The following is a 23,553-nucleotide window of genomic DNA, read 5'->3' on the forward strand; positions in this document are numbered from 1 at the left end:
GAGCGTATTGCTTTTGTTTCTGAACTTGAACATTTATTTTGCTAAATTGCATTTTGGTACAAGCCGCTAGCAGCCACTATTGCCATTTTTCTACAAGCCCCCTTGATGTTACACTAGCTTTACACTCGCTTACGGCTGCAATGGGCATTTGGCTACAAGCCGCTTACGGCTGCTGCGGGCATTTGGCTGCAAGCTGCTTACGGCTGCTATGGGCATTTGAATACAAGTCGCTTCTGGCTGCAATGGGCATTTGGCTACAACCCGCTTACAGCTGCTACGGGCATTTGGATGCAAGCCGCTTACGGCTGCTATGGGCATTTGGCTGCAAGCCACGTCTACCAGCCATAATGATCTCAAAAAGGGTATTCTTTTGCTTGACTGCATACATCAATGAATGGGCAAGCTCAAACTAATATCTTCCTCATGAAAAATTATGTGAAGTAATAAACTTCGGTGGAAATTGACTGAACAATTCTGTAATAATAAAGTCTATGGTTGTTTTCATAATCGACCAATCACTCATTATCAAAATATTGATTTGAAGAAAGCGTGTTTTTTTTTTCAATGTGCTGTTCCTACTTGAATGAAAGCAGAGCCAAGAGTGCCACATCACGAGTTAATATATAATCACAGTTAATATTTTCAAAATATTGTTTATATTTGTCTGTGTACGCCAATTCATCAGGATGGTTATTATGACGAGCAAGGATCACCGGAGGTAAACACAAACAACAACAACAACAAAACACCACACTATATTTTATAACACCACCGTATCTTAATGTTGTGGGTACTGCATGGTATATCGTAACACAGGCTTGATTCTTCATGGAGGCAATCACTTTCATCTGCCCCGAGTCATTGCCTTGGTTTTGTATTGTAACCTTTGACCTTCTAGTTATGTAATGTAGTTGAAGTGATTTCGTAGTTTGTTTATGTTTTTCCTTTCCTACATTTTGACTTTCTTCTAAAGGTAATTTTTTTTCATTTGAAACTTGACCATCCTGTAGTTGTTTTGCATTTTTCCTTTGCACCACCTTCTAACCTCTAACCTCTATAGCTTCACCTTTCACCTTTGACCTCTCTGCATGACCTTCCCCCTACTCAGCAGCAAGAGTCAAGCCCTAGGCGCATGCCGCCTAAGGATTTGCGCAAACCTTGGCTGACTAAATCCACTCGGAACGGGTCATCTCCGGAGTCCCCAGCTGACCCCATCTACTCTAACACCCACCAGACTGCGACTATAGGCAAGAGTAAATCGTTTCATAACAGCCACGCCCGCTCCACCAAACTGCTGTCAACCTTCCAGAACCGGGAGACGGGTAGCATGAGGCGCCGGGACGCCACCCGACCTCTGGAGTTGACCCCCCCGACCGCCCCACCTCAAGAGGCCAAGTACGGGGGAGCCGAGCGGCAGATGACACGCGCGGACAGCTCGAGCACATTCGACGACTTCGACGACTCAGATGACTCTGTGAGTAACAGGAGTTACTTAGACTGCATGTTGCCTTGGTGTCTGGGTATAGCATTATGACATGTACATGACTGCGAAATCTGAGGACTGCATGGCGTGTGGAAACTTAAAAGTTTTAGCATCGTGTTACAAGTGGTTGTTCTCAGAGCGTGAGTAAAAAGTTATAAAGATCAGAATCGTTTTTATCATCATCCTTCGCTGGCCTTGAACTTCGCTCTTGTAGGGGCACCGCACAGCAATGTTTCCTTCGGTAAGGGCCCCCTCTATCTATGAGGAAAGTGTAAGTTTGTATTGGAACCTTGCAGAGGGCACCAAGGCAAAGGCGCAGGACACCACGCCAATTGCTGCGGGTGCTGAGGGTTTTTTCGAGGCCTGCCTTCGGCTGTGGTGTAGGTGCCGACCTGTTCTTCCAATTACCGCGATCTTAGGCAAAAGTTGAGATTTGGTCGTGTCACCATCTCCAAGCAGGCCTTGAACACCGGCTGGCGGACGGGTGAGAGGCTTCCAAATAGATCGATCTTGAGCTGCCACTTCTGCCTCCTCCACAGACCACCCAGTGCCCAGTCTGGAGAGGTCCTTCTGGATTACATTTTTCCATGATGTCCTAGGGCGCCCTCGTCTGTTTTCCCATGGGTTGGTGACCAGTTGTAGAGTTGCACCGGCTGCCTGACTTGTGAGAATCTTCCAAATAGACCGATCTTGAGCTGCCACTTCTGCCTCCTCCACAGACCACCGAGTGCCCAGTCTGGAGAGGTCCCTCTTGATTACAATTTTCCATGTTCATAGGGCAGTCTGGTCTATGTTCCTTTGGGTTGGTAACCAGTTGTAGAGTTGCCTAGGGATACGCTTTTTTTCCAATTCGTTACCCGTAGGTTGGTGTTTATAGAGCGTTTGTCTTTACGGGTTCGTCATCCCGCATTGCAAATACGCAACCAAAGAACTTGAGCAGTCGACTTCTCTTTCATGCTTCACAAGAGGGTTTGAGCTTGTCATAGAGTAGATGGGGGCATCGGTGAAATGGTCGGTACACTTGATGTTGAGCATAATGATGTTGAAAGCAAGAGGTAGCGAGAGCATTTATTTTACTTTCCATGTCTTTGGAGCCGACCCATCCAGGACTCACATCCATAGAGGAGAACTGTGAAGCACATGGTGTTGAACAACCTCACTTTGGTGGCAATGGGCAAGGAGGGGCTCCACACGCTGGACCCTGTTTTTTAAGAAGTTTGAATTAGCCGTCATGCATGGGATAGACATTAACATTGCACCATGAACTTTTAGTGTTTCTTTGTCATGTTTGTGGTATGATATTTCCTGTTTATTTTGTTTGTTTTCACTGTAAGATAGTGGTTCTTTAATCTGTATCTTCCTACTTAAGGCTGAATGCCGATTTGCTTGCCCTCGGAAAACTCAGCTAAATTAATACTGCCTCTATTTGAACCAAGACTATCTTTGACACATCACCGGAATAGTTGATGCTAATAATTGTTGGCATACATGTACGTGTACGTGTAATAGTACCATCAGTGGTTTTAAACTCTTTGTCCTGGACACATCTTGGCTGAGTGCATATATCTTAGAAACTTAAAATGTAAGTGAAATTTTCAGTGAATTTCTCCAGTGAAATTTGCAATAAAACTTCCAGGGAACTTTTCACGCATTATACTGATTGGTTTTAATGACATATTGTTAGACATACTTGTTTTATTAATTTTAGTCGAGCAAAACGCAAAACACTACACTGACGTGCACGTTTTCATGCACAAAGGACAGCTATCATCCAATCATTTGCTACATTTGTGCTTTTGATCATGTTGACCCCAAGTGTGAAGCTTTTTGGCCCGAGTGAGGGCGTTTTTCGAAGGTGTGACGTCGCATGCAAGGGGTCTGTGGACCTTATGCATTGACATTATCCAGCCGCCACGTTAGAGGAAAACGGTGATGAAGTAATGAAAATGCACAGATTAGCTTGTGATGACAGTATTGGCCAATCAAAAGCCTCCTTTTGACCTCTCGGTGAGGGCACACTACTGAAACGACGTCAGGTGCATGAGGTCTATTAAGTATGAAGCCTGCCAATCATGCATGATAACATCTCACAGGACTGCCACCTTTTCTCCTTTAAAGACAGTGGACACTATTGGTAATTGTCGAAGACCAGTCTTCTCACTTGGTGTATCTAAACATATGCATAAAATAACAAACCTGTGAAAATTTGAGCTCAATGGGAGACTTTTAGGACGCTTAATGGCAGCAGACTTACCGGGTAGAATACATTGATCTCTGTAATGTGCGCATGCTCAGAACTACGTAAACAAAGGAAATTTACCTGGTAAGTCTTTTGCCACGTAGCGTTCCAAGATCTCCCATTTTTCGTTGTAGTTGTGAGATATGAATGAAGTTAAAAACACCCTTGTCACACAAAGTTGTGTGCTTTCAGGTGCTTGATGTCGGACCTCAAATTCTAAACTTGAGGTCTCTAAATCAAATTCGTTGAAAATTACTTCTTTCTTGAAAACTACGTCACTTCAGAGGGAGCCGTTTCTCACAATGTTTTATACTATCAACCTCTGCCCATTACTCATTACCAAGTGAGGTTTTATGCTGATAATTATTTTGAGTAATGACCAATAGTGTCCACTGCCTTTAAAGGAACACGGTGCCTTGGATCGGACAAGTTGGTCTATAAAAAGCCTTCGTAACCGTTTGTTATAAATTGCATATGATTGGAAAGATGTTTTAAAAGTAGAATACAAATTGCGTGGTTTCCTTTAAAGTTTGACTCCCATAAATGGCCGACTGTGTTAGTCGACGAGGTAAAAGGAAAACCATGCAATTTCGAGGCATGTTGGTGTGGATCATTGTATTCTACTTTTACAACATCTTCCTAAACATACATTTTATATCAAACCGTGTACAAGCGCTTTTTATAGACCAACTCGTCCGATCCAAGGCAACGTGTTTGATTATCCACTCGCTGCATTGCCCCCCTCCCTCCCTCTATTATCTCCCCCTCCCCCTAAAGAATTCCCTTTTGAACAATTCCTGATGTTATTTTGTTGGTTAACTAGGACCAAGGCGTTAATGGCTCGGGAAACTACGGTCTATCTGCACCCAACCGGCAGTACAAAAGAAACAACGAAGCCTCCTTGAAGTCAACAGGAACAGTTAAGAAGAATTTTACCAGGTAAAGACACTCTCTTTTACTTATGGCGTTTCGTGGCCAAGTAGTCTTGGGATTTCAACAAGCTATATTTGTGAGTTAAAGGGAAGGTACACCTTTGGTAGTTGTCAAAGACTAGTCTTCTCACTTAGTGTATCCCAACAAATGCATAAAATTGGAGTTGCGAGAAAATGATGACAGAAAAAACACCCTTGTTGGACGAATTTGTGTGCTTTCAGTTAGGAATAAAAAAACAACTACATGTAGCTAGAAGTTTTTTATTATTTTAGTGAGAAATTACCTCTTTCTCAAAATCTATGCTACTTCAAAGGGAGCCGTTTCTAACAATGTTTTAAACCCTCAACAGCTCTCCAATGCTCCTTACCAAGTCAGATTTTAAGTCAATATTTGTTTTGAGTAATTACCAAACGTATATCTTCCCTTTAAAATAAACTGTACTTGTGGTGAATTTTTTTTTTTTACAAACCTTTTCTTTATTACATTTTTTTTATTATAATGGCCATCTTGAAATGGTGGCAGTCATGTTGCATTTTTTTTCTCTTTTTTTCCTCTGCAGTCGGTTTTCCATTTTTGCCAAGTCTGGAGGTGAAGCATATCTTATGGGAACATCAACAAAGAAAGGCGTCTCTGCAAGTGTAGAAGTCAGAATAGTGGTAAGTACTGTAGTAGGAGTCAGGGGTGGATTTCACAAAGAGTTAAGACTCTTCGTATCTCGAGTTAGGACAAGTAACTGTTTCTTTTTTTTTCCAGAAGATGTTGAAACCAACGGATATTTTCAGAACCAATCCAACTCAATTAGAGAAAGTCATTAATTGGTGTTACTGAAACCTTTACAAATAGTATTTCCTCCTCCTTCTGTTTTTTATTTATTTATTTTTTTTAAGAAGGCTAAACATGTTTTGGTCTTTTTGGCCCAAGTCTGAAAAGGGTTTAAACCAAAGTTTCTATTCAGAACCACCCAAACTCATTTAGAGATAGTCATTGCATGGTCTCGCTACCTTTGTAAATCCACAAAACCAGCCATCTGAACCCTTTTGACAGGGTGGAAGCCTCCGCTGTACCTACATATCACAGCTTATAGACGACCTCAACACCACCGACCTACAACACGATCAAGATGCCCTGGATCTGCCTGGATGGCAGAGACAAATTTCTAACATTGGACAAAGCCATGGTCACAACGTCTCGAGCCGAGTTCGGCCCGAGTAGCGTCAACTATATATATATGCATGGTGTTTTTGCAGCAAACCTTGCCATATCGTATTTCCACCATGCAAAGTTTACAAATCCTACTTATAATGTACTGTGTATCTTGTTGACCGATAGGAGAACAGTGAAGGCCCAGTGTGGGAGGATCCAGGGATGCCAGTGTCAGTCGAAATCAAGAACCCAAAGAAAGAGAGCAAGATGAAGGGAATTAAAAGCTTCATTGCTTACCAGATAACACCATCCGTAAGTTGCCTACCAGCAAAACTGCTATGTCACATGTACGTTTTGTGGCTGGTATCCTGCACATTTCTGCTTAGTAGAAAATTGTTAAGCATTATTTAATGCAAAGAAAGAGAGCAAGATGAAGGGAATTAAAAGCTTCATTGCTTACCAGATAACACCATCCGTAAGTTGCTTACCAGAATAAGGGGACCAGCCAAACTGCTTTGTCACATGTACAACTTGTGACTGGTATCCTGCTTATTTCTGCTTGGCAGAAAATTGTTAAGCATTACTTATTGCTTAAGCAACTCTCATAGAGGGTAAACAACCCCCGTATAAGGGAATGCTGTGCGCGTATCGCGTGATGTGGCACAACTGTCCCGGCCGTTGCTCTCGACCAATAGAAATGAAGAAACAGCTTATAAGCACAGGTGCAAGCGCGCGTGTCCCGCCCATGTTTCAACACTTTTTACTGGTCATAAACAAAGGTTTATACACACCCATGTGACGCGCTCTCCACCAATAGGAATAGCGAAACTGTCTGAGGTATTTATAAATAGATATTTAACTTTATATGAATCAAGGTGTAATAACTAGCATGCGTTGAAGTTCACTCTTCAAGGGGCATAAACATGTAAATTTGTATTGGAACTTTGCAAAGGGAACCACAGGGCAAGCACAGTGCAGTCTGGTATTTGTTGTGGGTGACGTTTTTTTTTTAAATATAGGTCTGAACTTTTTTTATTCTTCTTGTTTTTCTTTACAGGACACAGGCATCCAAGTCAGTAGACGGTATAAACACTTTGACTGGCTGTATGAAAGACTAGCAGATAAATTCACATTCGTATGCATACCCCCACTCCCAGATAAACAGGTCACAGGTAGGTGCACCCCTTCCCGTGCCCTCTTCACTCCTCCCCTCCCCGGCCCCTTCACTCCTCCTCCCCTCCCAACCGCTTAAAGGACCGGTCACACTGGCCTCGATAACGAGAACGCTATAGATAGTGTTAAAGCCATTGGACCCTTTCGGTAAACAGTGTTGTCCAAGGCCCACACTTTGTGTACCACAACTTCTATATCAAATAACAAACCTGTGAAAATTTAGGCTCAATCGGTCATCGGAGTCGGGAGAAAACAACGGAAAAACCCACCCTTGTTTCCGCGCGTTTCGCCGTGTCATGACATGTGTTTCAAATAAATCCGTAATTCTCGTTAACGAGAATTTATATTGTTTTGCTGTTTTCTCAAAAAGTAAAGCATTTCATGGAATAATATTTCAAGAGAAGTCTTTCACCATTGCCTTCTGTAAACCCTGTAAGTTATTTGTAAATCTGTGAACTTTTATTTTGTTTTCTGAACCGAAAGGGTCCAATGGCTTTAAAGATACACGCCCTCGATTGGTTGAATAAGCGTGGGCGTTATCTGCATGGAGCAATTCAACCAATCGAGGGGGTGCATTTTTATCCTTCTCGTTTTCTGTGCTCTTTGTGATGAGACCGTTAAAGGGATACGTTGCCTTGGATCAGGTTTAGTTGGTCTGTGCTCTTTGTGATGAGACCGTTAAAGGGATACGTTGCCTTGGATCAGGTTTAGTTGGTCTGTGCTCTTTGTGATGAGACCGTTAAAGGGATACGTTGCCTTGGATCAGGTTTAGTTGGTGTTTAAAAAGCGTTTGTAACCATTTGTTCTATAATGCATATACAGTATGGTTATAATGTAAAGTTGTTTTAAAAGTAGAATGTAGTGAACCACACAAATATGCCTCGAAACGTTGTGTTTATTCTTTGACTTGTCAAACTATCACGTCGGCCATTTTGTGGAGTCCAAAATTTGACTCCACAATTTGGCGTGCAGTGTTAGTTTTTGATGTTAATAGGAAAACTATGCAATTTGGAGGCATATTTGTGTGGATCATTATGTTCTACTTTTCAAACATCCTTCTAACCATAACATGCATTTTAAAACATTTTAAAAGTAATTTTCAAGATTTTGTGCGGGTGCTACTTTTTTTTAACGGGCGCATTCTGTATTTACTGCGAGTTTACAACCCTGATTTAACCATGCACAGCAGCCCCCTGACAAGTACATGTAAAGTTCTGACATTTGACCTGTGACCTTTACCTTTACCTGGGGGGGGGGAGTTGTCGTTGCTGAGTTGATAAGAGCACCGAACTCAAGCTCTGTGTTTCTGTTCAGCAGAGTGTGGGTTCGGGTCCCCGGCAGTGACACTTGTGTCCCTGAGCAAGACACTTAACTATAATTGCTTCTCTCCACCCAGGGGTAAATGGGTACCTGTGAGGGCAGAGATGGTTCTTTTTGTTGGCTTACACAACATGTAGCTTATAATGCTGAGAGCTGAAATGGTTAAAACGTATGGGAAAAGAACCTTTGCTTTCAGCGCACCCACCCTTTGGAACTCTCTTCCCGCTAGATAAGCCCGGACCTCTTCAAATCTCATCTCAAAACTCACTTGTTCACTCAATCTTTTTTGTAATATTGCATTGTTTAGTTTATTTGTTGCTTTCTATTGTTTAAATGTGTTTATTTGTTTTGTAAAGCGCATTGTGAGTACTTGCAGTACTGAAATGCGCTATATAAGCATTTCTTCTTCTTATTATTATTAAAGGAATGAAATGGCCCAGTGATCAGGGTAATAATTTTGGTGTATAAAGTGGCATATAAAACTGGATAATATATTATTATTATTATTATTACCTTAGGTCGATACGAGGAGTCCTTCATTGAGAAGAGGATGGAGCAACTACAAAGATGGATGAATAGGATGTGTGCTCATCCCGTTATCAGACAGGCAGACGTCTTCAGACATTTCCTCTCATGCACAGATGACAAGGTCAGATGCTTCGAAAAGCACGAAAATAGCTCGCTTATTTTACACATATTACTGGCCCAAATTTCATGCAATATACACTGCTTGTGACTGGTAGTTAGCTGTTGTTTACTTAGCGTAACAATTGAGTGGAGTCTTGGCCGGTAATCTGATTTTACTAAGCAAGGATTTTTTTGCCTAAGCAAAATTTTGCGCTTAAGCAGCTCTATGACATTGGGCCCTGAGCTGCTAACACCTGATTCTGCAGAAAGTTCTCGAAAATTAACCAATCTTTCTATTTTCTGATGAGCTGTAATTAAGTACCATCAGTAACTGGTTTAGTATCTTGAGTAACTGGTTTAGTATCTTCAGTAACTAGTTTATGCCTTCAGTAACCAGTTATGTACCCTCAGTAAACCAGTTTACCTTTGCTTTGTTTGTTCAGAGATGGAAACAAGGAAAGAGGAAAGCAGAAAAAGATGAGCAATGTGGAGCCGCTTTCCTTCAAGCCATACTACCCCCAGAAAAACCACTTGAAATAGCTGTGGTGTAAGTAGACATTACTTAATCCGTTACTTCAAAGTATTTGTGGTTACAGTTTTATAACGCCCCTTACAAATATTCTGCCTTTTCATTGGTTTAGAGCGCGTCACATGATATGTCTTAGTTTCACTAGCGGCGGCCGTGTGATAGTGCATCGTTTGCTGTGTGATAGTCTGACGACTATCACACAGCATGCAGTACCCAGACGTCTTTTGTAAAGACACTGGACACTATTGGTAATTTTCAAAGACCATTGTTCTCACTTAGTATATCTCAACATATGCATAAAATAATAAACCTGTGAAAATTTGAGCTCGATTGGTTGTCGGAGTTGTGAACAAGTCACCCTTGTCACACGAAGTTGTGTGCTTTCAGATGCTTGATTTCGAGACCTCAAATTCTAAACTTGAGGTCTCGAAATCAAATTCGTGTAAAATTACTTCTTTCTCGAAAACTACGTCACTTCAGAGGGAGCCGTTTCTAACAATCGTTTACACTATCAACCTCTCCCCATTTCTCGTTTCCAAGTGAGGTTTTATGCTAATAATCATTTTGAGTAATTACCAATAGTGTCCACTGCCTTTAACTCGTGCTACATGTATGGTTAAAACTACGACTCCCTCTGTGACCGAGGATTCAAGAATTTATTGTCAAGCCTTGAGATTTCGTTTTAAAGTTTGAATTTTTTGTTTTTCCCACACGCAGCGAGAAGCAGCATGATAATTTTCACAAGTTTCAGAAGAGCATGGAGACGAGTACAGCAAATGCAGTCCAAATCTACCATGACTTCTCAAAGAAACACCTGGGACGTAAGTATCTATTAATTTCTGAAATTCAAAGTTTCATCCTGCCTTAAAGGCACTGGACACTATTGGTAATTGTCAAAGACCAGTCTTCTCACTTGGTGTATCTCATCATATGCATAAAATAACAAACCTGTGAAAATTTGAGCTTAATTTTGTTGTCGGAGTTGCGAGATAATAATAAAAGAAAAAACACCCTTGTCGCACGAAGTTGTGTGCTTTCTGATGCTTGATTTCGAGACATCAAATTCTAAATCTGAGGTCTCGAAATCAAATTCGTGGAAAATTACTTCTTTCTCGAAAACTACATCACTTAAGAGGGAGCCGGTTCTCACAATGTTTTATGCTATCAACCTCTCCCCATTACTCGTCACCAAGAAAGGTTTTATTAATTATTTTGAGCAATTACCATTAGTGTCCACTGCCTTTAAAGATGAAGGTAACTCAGGGAAGCTGGAGGTAGGAATTTGGTATTCCTCTTAAAACAGTCTATTGTAGGATGGGATAAGGCTGTTGGAATGTCTCTTATGTTCACAGCAAATCAAGAGTGTATTGGTGAGAAGAAGCAGAAAGCCTGGCTTCACATTTCATTCTAATTTTCCCGGTTCAACCAAAACGAAATACCAGTTTCTTGGCAGAGTCCCTCACACTGTTTTTGCCTAGAGAGGTATTTCTTTAGTTTATAACTGATGTATTTTTGTCTTTGTTCTTTTCTCCAACAGCCTTTAAGAGGGAATACCAAAAAGTCGGTCAGGGCTTTACAGGCTTAGCGCAATCATTCGAGTTGGATACCAGACCACGTAAGTTCAGGCCTCCCCCGTCTTTTTCCAAAGTCAACTCAAAATGAACCTCAAGAAAGTTTCTGAAATTAGGGCCCTTGCATATGTCATCTCTTCTGTCTTTCATCGAGTAACATACCTCATTTTTTATTCCCTATGCAAATTTCCATCTATTAAATCAATGCAGTACCCACTGCTTAAATAAGAGAATCAATGTGTGGTGAAGAGGTTTTCAACTAGTGGTATAATCCCAACGAGGCCTGGTTCTTGATAATTTTACCGAGACGAAGTCGAGGTAAATTATAAAGAACCAGGCCTCGGCGGGTTTAAACCACTAGTTGAAAACCGATTCGACACACTTTGATTCCCATTCATAAATACCTTTTCGGTCAAAAACATCAACACTTTTTGGTCAAAAAGTAAAATAAATGCAAAAATTATAATTGTTCAATGATTTCTTTCAACACAACACCCCTCCAGCTATGAAATGGTAAAGCCCTTCGTCGCCCTAGGGTAAACAACTCCTTATGGGGGAATGCTGTGCGCGTTACACATGATGTGGCACAACCGTTTTTAGCCGTTGCCCTTGACCAATAGGAATGAAGAAACTGTCTTAAAAGATTAGGTGCAAGGTCGCGTGTCACGCCCATGAATTAACACTTTTTATTGGTCGTAAACAAAGGTTGTTACACACCCACGTGACGCGCTCTCCACCAATAGGAATAGCGAAACTGTCTGAGGTATTTATGAATATAGGATTCAAACTGCTAAACAGGCAGTCTAGATGGTTAGACACTGCTCTAGAATTTCAAAGGTCATGAGCTCAAATCCCCCAACCCCCTAGTTGCTGAACACGTAGGATGAGGTATAGTAAAGCAACAATGTACACACTGAGGCCATGAGGGTAACAATAATAATAATAATATGTAAATATGAATATTTATTATGCGCCGGTTTCCATCACACAAAATGCTCATGGCGCAAACCGGAAATTTAAAAGAAAGAGAAGATGCCTTAGATGTTCCCCTGTGTGTTGTTATGATGGTGTAACGAGCACAGTTGTGACACCAAACGCAACGTGTGCAGTTCATTGTTTTTTAAATATTGGTCAATGGATTAATGGTACCAAGAGTAGGAGGGTTAACTTCTCTCAATTTGATGGCTGGTCTTGACCATGTAGCATGGATTAATGGTACCAAAAGTACGAGGGTTAAATCCTTTCCATGTGACAACTAATCTTGGCCATGTATCATGGATTAATGGTACCAAGAGTACATAGGAGGGTTAAATCCTTTCCATGTGATGACTGATCTTGGCCATGTACCATGGATTAATGGTGCCAAGAGTAGGAGGGTTAAATCCTTTCCATGTGATAACTGATCTTGGTCATGTATCATGGATTAATGGTACCAAGAGTAGGAGGGTTAAATCCTTTCCATGTGATAACTGATCTTGGCCATGTATCATGGATTAATGGTACCAAGAGTAGGAGGGTTAAATCCTTTCCATGTGATTACTGATCTTGGCCATGTATTATTTCATTCTTCACCTCAATGCATGAACATACAGGATTGCTGGATGATGACAGGCCTCCACCAGGTACTGTAATAAACACACACACGCACATTTCACAATCTCCGCTCACTGTCCTTGTTTTCTTCCTTCGTTGTACTTTGTTATCAAGCTTTTTGTGGACCTTTCATGGATTCTTGCGGACGTTTCAGGGCTGACCAACTTAACCAAAATATTTTAAAGATGCTATGTCAGATTTTTTGCCGATTTGACCTTAAAATTTTGATTTAAAATTCAGTAGGTACTTTGATGGGGGTCGAGAAAGTTACAAGCTTTCATTCGAGCCATTGCTCGAAAAAGTCCGCCAATTATTAGTAGCAATGAAATAAAGTGCTCAAAATAAGCTATCACGTGACAAATTCTTATGTGTTTTATAAGAAACGTTTTAAATGTTTTGTCATGGATCCTGACCATTAAAAGTAAAAGTTAAACTTTCTTTTGTTAGAGCGGGTGGTAATCTTTGAAATACAAAAACAAAATTTTGTTTTAATGTTTGGGGCCAAAAATCTGACATGGCATTTTTAACCAAAATATTTTAATCTAATCAGATACAATATGCCTCTCTTAATATTTATTCATGGGTGTGTATATGTAGGTCACAATTTTAACCCAAAACGAGGCCATACATGAAGGTGCAGCCACTGCAAGTGTTGGCAGACGTGCGCCTATACATATAGCCTCATTTTGGGTAAGAAATATGACGCCATGCATGAGTATTAAGAGAGGGTTATGACTTGCATTAAAGGCACTGGACACTATTGGTAATTACTCAAAATACAATGTAGGTGTTAGTATACAAACTTACTTGGTAACGAGTAATGGAGAGCTGTTGATAGTATGAAACATTGTGAGAAACGGCTCCCTCTGAAGTAACAGAGTTATTGTTATGGAAAGGTTTGCGGTAACACCGTGAGTTGGGGTGGTTCTGAAAAGAACCGTTGGTTTCAATTCAACGTTTTAACCAGTATGTTCTGATCATTCTTTGGTAAAATTTGGACTGTTCCATTTCACGAGGCGAAGCCGAGTGAAATGGAACAGTCCAAATTTTACCTTGCAATGATCAGAGCATACTGATCGAAACGTCGAGTTGAAACCAACGGTTCTGGAACGGTTCTTTTCAGAACCACCCCCAACTCATTAGAGATAGTCATTACATGGTGTTACTGCAAAACTTTCCATATCGTATTTTCACCATGCAAAGTTTCAAATTCTCCTCATAGTTATTGTTGAGAAAGAGATAATTTTTACTCAAAAGGCATGAAGCCTTTTATTAGGCATCTGAAATCACAAACATTTGTGCAACAAGGTTTTTGGGGTTATTTATTCTCTTGCAACTTCTTTGACATTCAGTCTTAAAGGCAGTGGACACAATTGGTAACTACTCAAAATAATTATTGGCATAAAACCTTTCTTGGTGACGAGTAATAGGGAGAGGTTGATGGTACAAAACATTATGAGAAACGGCTCCCTCTGAAGTGCCATAGTTTTCGAGAAAGAAGTAATTTTCCACGAATTTGATTTCGAGACCTCGGATTTAGAACTTGAGGTCTCGAAATCAACCATCTAAACGCACACAACTTCGTGTGACAAGGGTTATTTTTCTTTCATTATTATCTCGCAACTTCGATGACCGATTGAGCTCAAATTTTCACAGATTTGTTATTTTATGCATAATGTTGAGATACACCAAGTGAGAAGACTGGTCTTTGACAATTACCAAAGGTGTCTAGTTAACACTACCATAAGGTCATGAAGGTGCGACTTAATCTACATGCAAACACCACTTTCCAACTTGCTCTGTGGTCTACTAAAAACTTGTTAACCAAGCTGTTTAAAAAACTAAAGTTTCTTTCTTTTAAGATCTGAATAATAACTTTTTAAAATGTGTTAATTTTTATAGGGAGACTGGCAATGTTAAACAGCCAATAAAGGATGATCTCAAATATATAGATATTACCGTTTTCTAATAGCTTGAGTCCATAGGAAACATAAAGAAAATTAACAAGTCTCTTACCTCACGTTAATACATGGTAAAAATGTTTTTTCTACAGAACGCTTCTAGCAAAATTTCTGAAAAACAAACCTGCGCGACAAAGGAATCGTGACGTCAGTGGCGGCTATTTGGTGTGGAAAATAGCGCCCTCAGTTTGCCAAAGCTGGAGAACTGTGTTCTCACCCAATTAGGGGAATATCGTCACTGGCGTCAAGATGTCATTGTTTAAATAGATAAGCCGTTTTTGACTCTCGGCTAAAAAAGTTATTCGTTACTGGAGTTATTCGTTTCTAAATGCAAATTTTGAGAGTAAAATGGTTGTTAACTGTATCTACAATGTCTATTTGGCCATAAAAAGGTAATAAAGAAAATATTGAGATCCTCCTTTATCGGCTCTTTAAGCACAGTAATCTTAGTCTTTAATCTGATGGGCGCAGGTTCAAATCCACTTCCAGATACTTTTTCTTTGCTCACCTCAAAACAAAACACACTTTTCTTTGTTAATTAATAAATTATATACATCAATGCCAACAAGTTGCAGGTGTTTGAATTTGCTGTATTGTTGGTTTTGTGTGTGGTTTGGTCACATATCTGTCTCTGTTACTAAGCAGTAAGTTGCTATGGTGGGCGGGCGTAATTTCCATCCTCTTGGCACTCTGGACAAATGTTATTTAAAGGGTACTTTTTCCTAACAAAAAACACAATGTCCACAGATTTACATTAAACTTACACAGTTTGAATATCATGATAGTAGAAAGCTTCCCTTGAAATATTACTTACTGAGGTGCTGTAGTTTTTGAGGAATGAGTAAAAGTAATAATTTTCCTCTCAGTTTTAGCATGTAAAAACGTATAAACCAGTTATGCTATGGTTTTGGTATAATATCATAACTGGTTAGGGGATTTTACATGCTAAAATAATTTTTGTCTTATGAGACCAACATTATTTTGTGACTTGTTTTACTCATTTCTCAAAAACAACACAACCTTAGTTAGTAATATTTGTAGGGAAGCTTTCCACTATCATTATCTTCAAACCCTGTAAGTATAAAGCCAGTGGAGACTATTGGTAATTGTCAAAGACCAGTCTTCTCACTTGCTGTCTCTGAACATATGCATAAAATAACAAACCTGTGAAAATTTGAGCTCAATTGGTCGTCGGAGTTGCGAGATAACTATGAAAGAAAAAAACACCCTTGTCACACGAAGTTGTGTGCTTTCAGATGCTTGATTTCGAGACCTCAAGTTCTAAACTTGAGGTCTCGAAATCAAATTCGTGTAAAATTACTTCTTTCTCCAAAACTACGTCACTTCAGAGGGAGCCGTTTCTCACAATGTTTTATACTATCAAGCTCTCCCCATTACTCTTTACCAAGTAAGGTTTTGTGCCAATAATTACTTTGAGTAATTACCAATAGTGTCCACTGCCTTAAATCTGTGGACATTTTGAAAAAGTACCGAATCCTTTAAAAGACAAGAAAGGCCTTAATTATGTGCATGCACATACAAATTAGGTTAGCCCTTGAACTTCATAAAGTTGTTGTATGTATTGGTTTTTTTTGTTCTGCGCCTCGGAATAGGGTCTTGTACACTAGATAGATGGCGCATTATAAATGCATTATTATTATTATTATTATTAAAGTTATAACTTTTTTCACCAAGGGTTAAATGTCATGTGTGGAGGGGCTTATAGACACTGTATTTTTTTATTTTATATTTTTTATTTTATGCAAGTCGCCAGACACACGAGGCCTGAAGGCCACTTCAAGGTGTGGGCTACAATTTTTTTTTTTCCAGAGGCTGTTGCCACCTACTCCTAGTGCTGTAACAGGGTTACCCCCTTTTACAGTCCATACGGATGTAGGCTTGGGTATCAACAATTCGAAGCCTGGCCGGTAGAGCAGAAAGCACTACCTCCCCAATTGTATTGAGGTTTTAGGACCCAGGGCCCGGTTTCATTAAGCTTTTACATAAGCAGAAAATACTGCTTGACAATTTTTTTGCTAAGCAACAATTGAGTGGGGCACCAGTCACAACGACATCTGTAGCCTTGTTTTCTGTAAAGCAATACTTTTCTGTGCTTACCGGTTTTATGAAATTCTGCCCTGATTGCATGGCACTGACCAAGGCTTATTTTTTATTACACAAATTATTTGTTTGGAAAATAATCCAACATGTTTTTAATTGTTTTGTTCTGTCTTTGCTTATTTTAACTCATACCTTTGGTTTTCTGAACCATCTGATCCGTTTTAATCATAATGTAGAAATATACAATAAATCTAACCTCTAATGTAACTTTGAAATTTCAAATTTCTTTACAAAATGTGGTAGCGTTTTTAAAGGCAGTGGACACTATTGGTAATTACTCAAAATAATTATTAGCATAAAACCTTACTTGGTGACGAGTAATGGGGAGAGGTTGGTAGCATAAAACATTGTGAGAAACGGCTCCCTCTGAGGTGACGTAGTTTTCGAGAAATCAGTAATTTTCATCTAATTTGATTTCGAGACCTCGGATTTAGAACTTGAGGTCTCGAACACAACTTTTTGTGACAAAGATATTTTTTCTTCTCATTATTATCTCGCAACTTCCACGACCGATTGAGCTCAAATTTTCACGGGTTTCTTGTTTTATGTATATGTTGCGATACACCCAGTGAGAAGACTGGTCTTTGACAATTACCAATAGTGTCTACTGTCTTCAAGAGTGATTACCAAACCATACCTTCCCTTTCCATCAAACTCTTTTTTTTTTCTCTTTTTTATCCCAATCATTTCCGTTTGTTCTTCAGTCTCCTTGAAGCTTACCGACGCTATGATGCACACAGGGAAGACGTACGATGAGATTGGTAACCTATTTTCAGAGCAGCCGAAATACGACGGCCATCCTCTTGAAGACTTTCTTCGAGAATACTCCGGGCTTCTAACCACATTTCCTGACATGATCAACTTCCATAAGGTAATCCAGCCAGAGGACAGTCTTAGGCCGTGTCCGAAACGATGACTTCGGCTACAGCTACGTCTAGATCAGCGCGTCTAGCAGTGTTGAAGAATAGGCAGACGCGCGCGATCTAGCCGTAGCTGTAGCCGAAGTCGCCGTTTTGGACACGGCCTTATTTGTATTATATTATATTCATGGTTTATTTATTAAAACACTGCAATACAGCGGCTAAAAAGCCGAAATGCACAATTTACAAAATAGTCATTAAAAAGATTACTATTATATTAAAAGACAGTGGACGTTATTGGTAATTGTCAAAGACTAGCCTTCACAGTTTGTGTATCTCAACATATGCATAAAATAAACCTGTGAAAATTTGAGCTCAATTGGTCATCGAACTTGCGAGATAATAATGAAAGAAAAAAACACCCTTGTCACACAAAGTTGTGTGCGTTTAGATGGTTGATTTCGAGACCTCAAGTTCTAAATCTGAGGTCTCGAAATCAAATTCGTGTCAAATTAGTTCTTTCGCGAAAACTATGGCACTTCAGAGGGAGCCGTTTCTCACAATGTTTTATGCTATCAACCTCTCCCCATTACTTGTTACCAATTAAGGTTTTATTCTAATAATTATTTTGAGTAATTACCAATAGTGTCCACTGCCTTTAAAAAAAAAAGGGATTCAAGGATTCTTTTCCATTCATTGAGAAACATTTGAGATATTAACCATGAGAGATCAGCCATATTGAAGCAAAGTATTTTGGCTGAAAAGGAGACTCATTACTGAAAAGCTTCTCTGAAGAATATCTGAGTTTGGCCAAAAATAAATTGAATAGGATACATTCATGACATGGAGATAACGGGTATCTGTTATTAGTCAAAATGCATGTGTCTTTTTAGCCTCTTTCTAAAGCATTCCTGTTACAAACTCCAACCTGCAGCTTTTTAAATTCAGTTAATTTTTTTATCTTTTTGGTTTACCATGTGCTTCTGTTAATGTAAAGTGCTGGCTGATTGTTTGTTTTATTGATTGTTTGTAATACTTGCTCATTATCTATTGTGTGTTTTAATTGTTTAACCTTTAGCTCTTTTTAATGAAATTTTTATACTGTACATGTTCTAGTGCGATTCAACCATATTGGTTGTCCTTACTGTTCATTTCTTTTTAATATTTTTATGAAATAAACCAATGAATATAATGTAATATTTTAGAAACTTTTTGTAGTTTTGTATCTTTGTATTACTTTGGGCGCCATTGGTTTTTCTTACATGTGGAGTCTGTAAGGTCGGCGGCACCTTAGCACTTAGACTTGGAAGCTTTTATAAAGGTTTATTATTATTTTATTACTTTTATTAGTAGTTACCTGTCAGCAGGTATCATAAAAAAGAGAACATTTTTGTGTTCATCCATATGACAAACACCTAAGTCTAGTTATTGTTCTTACTCTTCTTCATAGCACACCATCTCAACAGTGAAAGATTGTCAGAAGCAGAGAGAAGACCAGAAGATGGACTATGAGGAGGCGGAGACTGTCAAGAGGAGGGCGGATGTTGTGTCTTACGCAATGATGTGTAAGTCTTGAGAAATAATATTTGATAAGCAAATTTTACATATTGCACCCCTCCAACGAATATAGAACTCAGGCAGCTCGTCTAGTTTTTCGCACAAAGAAATCAGATCACATCACTCCTGTTCTGCGCTCCTTACACTGGCTCCCTGTATCTCAATTTAAAGTTCTCACTCTTGCCTACAAAGTTAAACATGGTCTAGCCCCTAAATATATCTCAGAATTACTTAGTATCAAAAAGCAACCTACAACTTGTGTTCTCCGATCATCTACCGCCCACCTAGAATTCAACTCTGGTCCTTTCCCCCGCACATGCTATGTAAAACGCTGTAAGATTTAGTAATTGTGTTTGAGCTGTGAGATGTAGCAACTGCGTTTGCGCTGTGAGATTAAGTAATTGTGTTTGAGCTGTGAGATTTAGCAATTGTGTTTGAGCTGTGAGATTTTATAATGATAGGTTTATGATGCAATTTTTGAGCTAGCTAGTTTGAGCAGTGAGATTTGAACTGTGAGGTTTGATTTTTAATTTTGTCTTTCATGGTTGTGTCTTTCAGCGGAAATAAACCACTTTCACACAGAGAGGGTACAGGACTTCAAAGCCATGATGCAGGCTTACCTCGGTGCACAAATCACCTTCTATCAAACAATCACCGGGAAACTACAAGAGGCCATGGAAAAGTACAATGAAATATAGCCAACCATGTTTTATCCCAAAATGTAATGGGCCCTGTCACGCGAGGCAACTTTTACAGGCAACTTGGAGGCAACCAACTGCAGTGTATGCTGCCGGACTACTTCGACAGCACATGAGTAACAACTTTCTAAAGGCAGTGGACACTAATGGTAATGTAATTGTCAAAGACTAGCCTTGGTGTACATGTATCTCAACAAATGCATAAAATAACAAACCTGTGAAAATTTGAGCTCAATCGGTCATCAAACTTGCGCGATAATAATAAAAGAAAAAACACCCTTGTCACACAAAGTTGTCTGCATTTAGATTGTTGATTTCGAGACCTCAAGTTCTAAGTCTGAGGTCCCGAAATTAAATTTGTGGAAAATTAATCCATTCTCGAAAAATATGGCTCTTCAGAGGGGGCCGTGTCTCACAATGTTTTATAACATCAACCTCTCCCCATTACTTGTCAACAAGAAAGGTTTTATGCTAATCATTACTTTGAGTAATTACCCATAGTGTCCACTGCCTTTAAAAAAAACCAAGAAAATTGTGTGAAAATTGAAATATAATGGCCTTTACTCCTTAGAGGTTGCCTGGAACTGGTTGCCTGTAATTTGCCTCGTGTGACATGGGCCTTAAGTTTCTTCCTTTGTTTTAAAAACACTCTTTATATGTTGACTGTTGGGGAAATATTTTGTGTAAACAAATCTTTGTATGCCTTCCTGTAGGTGGTAATGCTGGATATAGTGATTTTTTCAAAAGGGCCGGACTATTTTGGTTGTTCAGTGTCGGTGTGACCACTCTGTGTACGGGGTCTACATGTAGCTCAAACTCAAGCCCCTGGCTTTGAGTGTTGCACAGTATAAAGCCTGGGCGACTTGTGTCGCTAGTGTCTTAGTCACAACTATTGATTGCTTAGTCAAGTCCTGACTACCGTTTTTGGTTAACATTTAACCGTATGATACACCATGGCTACTATCAACTGTGTCGTTATTACTTATTATTCTCAAAGATTGTGGCAATTGCAAGATGTCTATAGCCATCATTACAGGCTTGTTTTTGAAACTGTGTCTTTGGCTTATGGCTAACACTTCTTTCGAAGCCATATCATTAGAGCACATTTTAAAGAAACATGTAACTGCCATAGCCTACATGTAAGCCAGAGCCTCTGTTAAAGCCAAAGTCATTTGTTGCCGTAGGCAACGTCGCTGCTAGGGGTAGCCCATCATGTAGATTAAGTCTTGTTACTAAACCCTGGTAGGGCTGTATTGAAAAACAACTTCATACTCGTAGAGCCGCTTAGGCACAAAAAATAGCTACGCACATCAAAAACATGCTTACCAGAGTATTAAGGCTACCAGCCATAATAACATTTCACATGTACAATCTTTGACTGGTATCTTGCTCATTTTTGATTAGTAACATTTAATGGTTAAAGGCAGTGGACACTATTGGTAATTACACAGCATAATTATTAGCAATAAAACCTTTCTTGGTAATGAGTACTGTGGAGAGGTTGATAGTATAAAACATTGTGAGAAACGGCTCCCTTTGAAGTAATGTAGTTTTCGAGAAAGAAGTAATTTCCACAAATTTGATTTCGCAAACCTCGGAATTAGATTTTGAGGTCGCGAAAACAAACATCTGAAAGCACACAACTTTGCGAGTAAAGGCTTTTTTTTCTTTTCATTATGGTCTCGCAACTTCAACAACCAATTGAGCTCAAATTTTCACAGGTTTGTTATTTTATGCATACATGTATATGTTGAGATACACAAACTGTGAAGACTAGTCTTTGACAAATACCAATAGTGTCCAGCGTCTCTACACAACCCTCTGAAATTAGGCCGACACCTGAAATTCCATGGAGGCTATGACGCCTGCTGCCCTCTGGGCTTGGCCTTGTTGCCCCTTCAGAAGCCTTGGTGCCCCTTCAGAATTGCCTTGGTGCCCCCACAGACTTTAAGATTTTGTAATGGAAGTGCCCTTTGCAAAATTAAATGGCCTTGCCCTCTCGAATGATAAAATTCCAGACATGGGTTTAGTGGAAGTTGGTTTGGTTTGAGCGTTTGCTTACATTTTGTCCGTTTTTGTCGTTTGTGCACATTATGTAATGCTAGTATTCTTCAATGTTTTAATAGACAAATTTATTATGTCAATCATTTTTTTTTGTGGGAAAACATTACAATTGTCTCGCTATTCATTGGTTCACTTTAATTTCTATATGTTAATATGAGAAAAATTGATATTTTTTAATATAGTAATTTTTTTATTTAAAAATTGAAAATAATGATTAAAAAAACTTTACTGGCAGTGACGACAGTCGTACCCAGGTGTACAGTGTTAATATTAATACATATTAATCCAAAGTCATATTTAGACAGTTGTAGAATATATAATTATTCATAAATACCCCAGACAGATCAGGCCGTCGGATTGGTTGAAAGGGGGTCACATGACTTTGTTTACCTTGTATTAAACGTCTGATAAATACATAACTGGAGCTGTTTTTGACCCACCTCAATTTAATTACTCTGCTTACCACAAGCAAAGAGTCGGTGCTTGCGGAAGCAGGGAATTTTGCTGTCAGTTTATCAGTTGCAGAAGTGGGATCCTACTGTCAGTTTATTGGTTACAGAGGTGGGATCCTACTGTCATGTTATCGGTCACAGAGGTGCAATCCTACTGTCAGTTTATTGGTTGCAGAGTTGGGATCCTACTGTCAGTTTATTGGTTGCAGAGTTGGGATCCTACTGTCAGTTTATAGGTTGCAGAGTTGGGATCCTAGAGTAATTTTATTGGTTGCAGAAGTGGGATCCTACTGTCATGTTATCGGTCACAGAGGTGCGATCCTACTGTCAGTTTATTGGTTGCAGAGTTGGGATCCTACTGTCATTTAATGGTTGCAGAGTTGGGATCCTACTGTCATTTAATGGTTGCAGAGGTGGGATCCTACTGTCAGTTTATTGGTTGCAGAGGTGGGATCCTACTGTCAGTTTATTGGTTACAGAGTTGGGATCCTACTGTCAGTTTATTGGTTACAGAGGTGGGATCCTACTGTCATGTTATCGGTTGCAGAGTTGGGATCCTACTGTCAGTTTATTGGTTGCAGAGTTGGGATCCTACTGTCAGTTTATTGGTTGCAGAGTTGGGATCCTAGAGTAATTTTATTGGTTGCAGAAGTGGGATCCTACTGTCAGCTTATCAATTGCAGAGTTTGGATCCTACTGTCAGATTTTAGGTTGCAGAGTTGGGATTCTACTGTCATTTAATTGGTTGCAGAGTTGGGATGCTTCTTTCATTTTATTGGTTGTAGAAGCTGGATGCTACTGTAATTTTATCGGTCGCAGAGGTGTGATCCTATTGTCATTTTAACAGTTGCAGAGTTGGGATCCTACTGTCAGTTTATTGGTTGCAGAGTTGGGGTCCTACCGCCAGATCGGTTGCAGAGGTGCTATCACACTCTTATTTTATTAGTTGCAGAAGTGGGGTCCTATTGTCATTTATTGGTTGCAGAGGTGGGATGCTTCTGTCATTTTATTGGTTGCAGAAGTGGGTCATACATCCAGCTTATGATTGAAGTAGTTCATACAAGTTGAATTCAATCACTTTGAAAGGCTTTAAATTTTCTCAATTTGCCAAAACAAAATAAGAAATATAATATGTGATGGGAACAATTTTTTTCAATATTTCATTCTGAAATATTTCTCAGGAACATTGGTACTGGTAATGGGCAAATCAAATGTAAGTTGTAACATTT

The 23,553-nt window shown here is 39.5% G+C and overlaps 1 protein-coding gene across 3 annotated transcripts in view; it reads left to right on the top strand.

Annotated features, from left to right (window-relative positions):
* Positions 1–20,005, top strand: part of LOC117305697 (sorting nexin-33-like) — a 42,460-nt gene extending 22,455 nt beyond the window's left edge. For 2 of the 3 annotated variants that reach the window (XM_033790567.1, XM_033790568.1), the window contains 14 exons: positions 686–718; positions 4,546–4,661; positions 5,215–5,311; positions 5,985–6,065; positions 6,229–6,273; positions 6,856–6,970; positions 8,810–8,940; positions 9,362–9,465; positions 10,165–10,268; positions 10,985–11,062; positions 12,611–12,640; positions 17,398–17,564; positions 19,004–19,118; positions 19,669–20,005. In XM_033790567.1, the coding sequence (XP_033646458.1) occupies positions 686–718; positions 4,546–4,661; positions 5,215–5,311; positions 5,985–6,065; positions 6,229–6,273; positions 6,856–6,970; positions 8,810–8,940; positions 9,362–9,465; positions 10,165–10,268; positions 10,985–11,062; positions 12,611–12,640; positions 17,398–17,564; positions 19,004–19,118; positions 19,669–19,808 (1,356 nt within the window). In that variant the 3' untranslated portion in view covers positions 19,809–20,005. Of the gene's footprint in view, positions 1–685; positions 719–4,545; positions 4,662–5,214; positions 5,312–5,984; positions 6,111–6,228; positions 6,274–6,855; positions 6,971–8,809; positions 8,941–9,361; positions 9,466–10,164; positions 10,269–10,984; positions 11,063–12,610; positions 12,641–17,397; positions 17,565–19,003; positions 19,119–19,668 lie in introns of all 3 variants that reach the window. The other variant, XM_033790566.1, reaches the window with a different exon arrangement.
* The last annotated feature ends 3,548 nt before the right edge of the window (positions 20,006–23,553 follow it).

This window comes from Asterias rubens, unplaced genomic scaffold (genome assembly GCF_902459465.1).
Source record: "Asterias rubens unplaced genomic scaffold, eAstRub1.3, whole genome shotgun sequence".
NCBI classification, from domain to species: Eukaryota; Metazoa; Echinodermata; class Asteroidea; order Forcipulatida; family Asteriidae; genus Asterias; species Asterias rubens.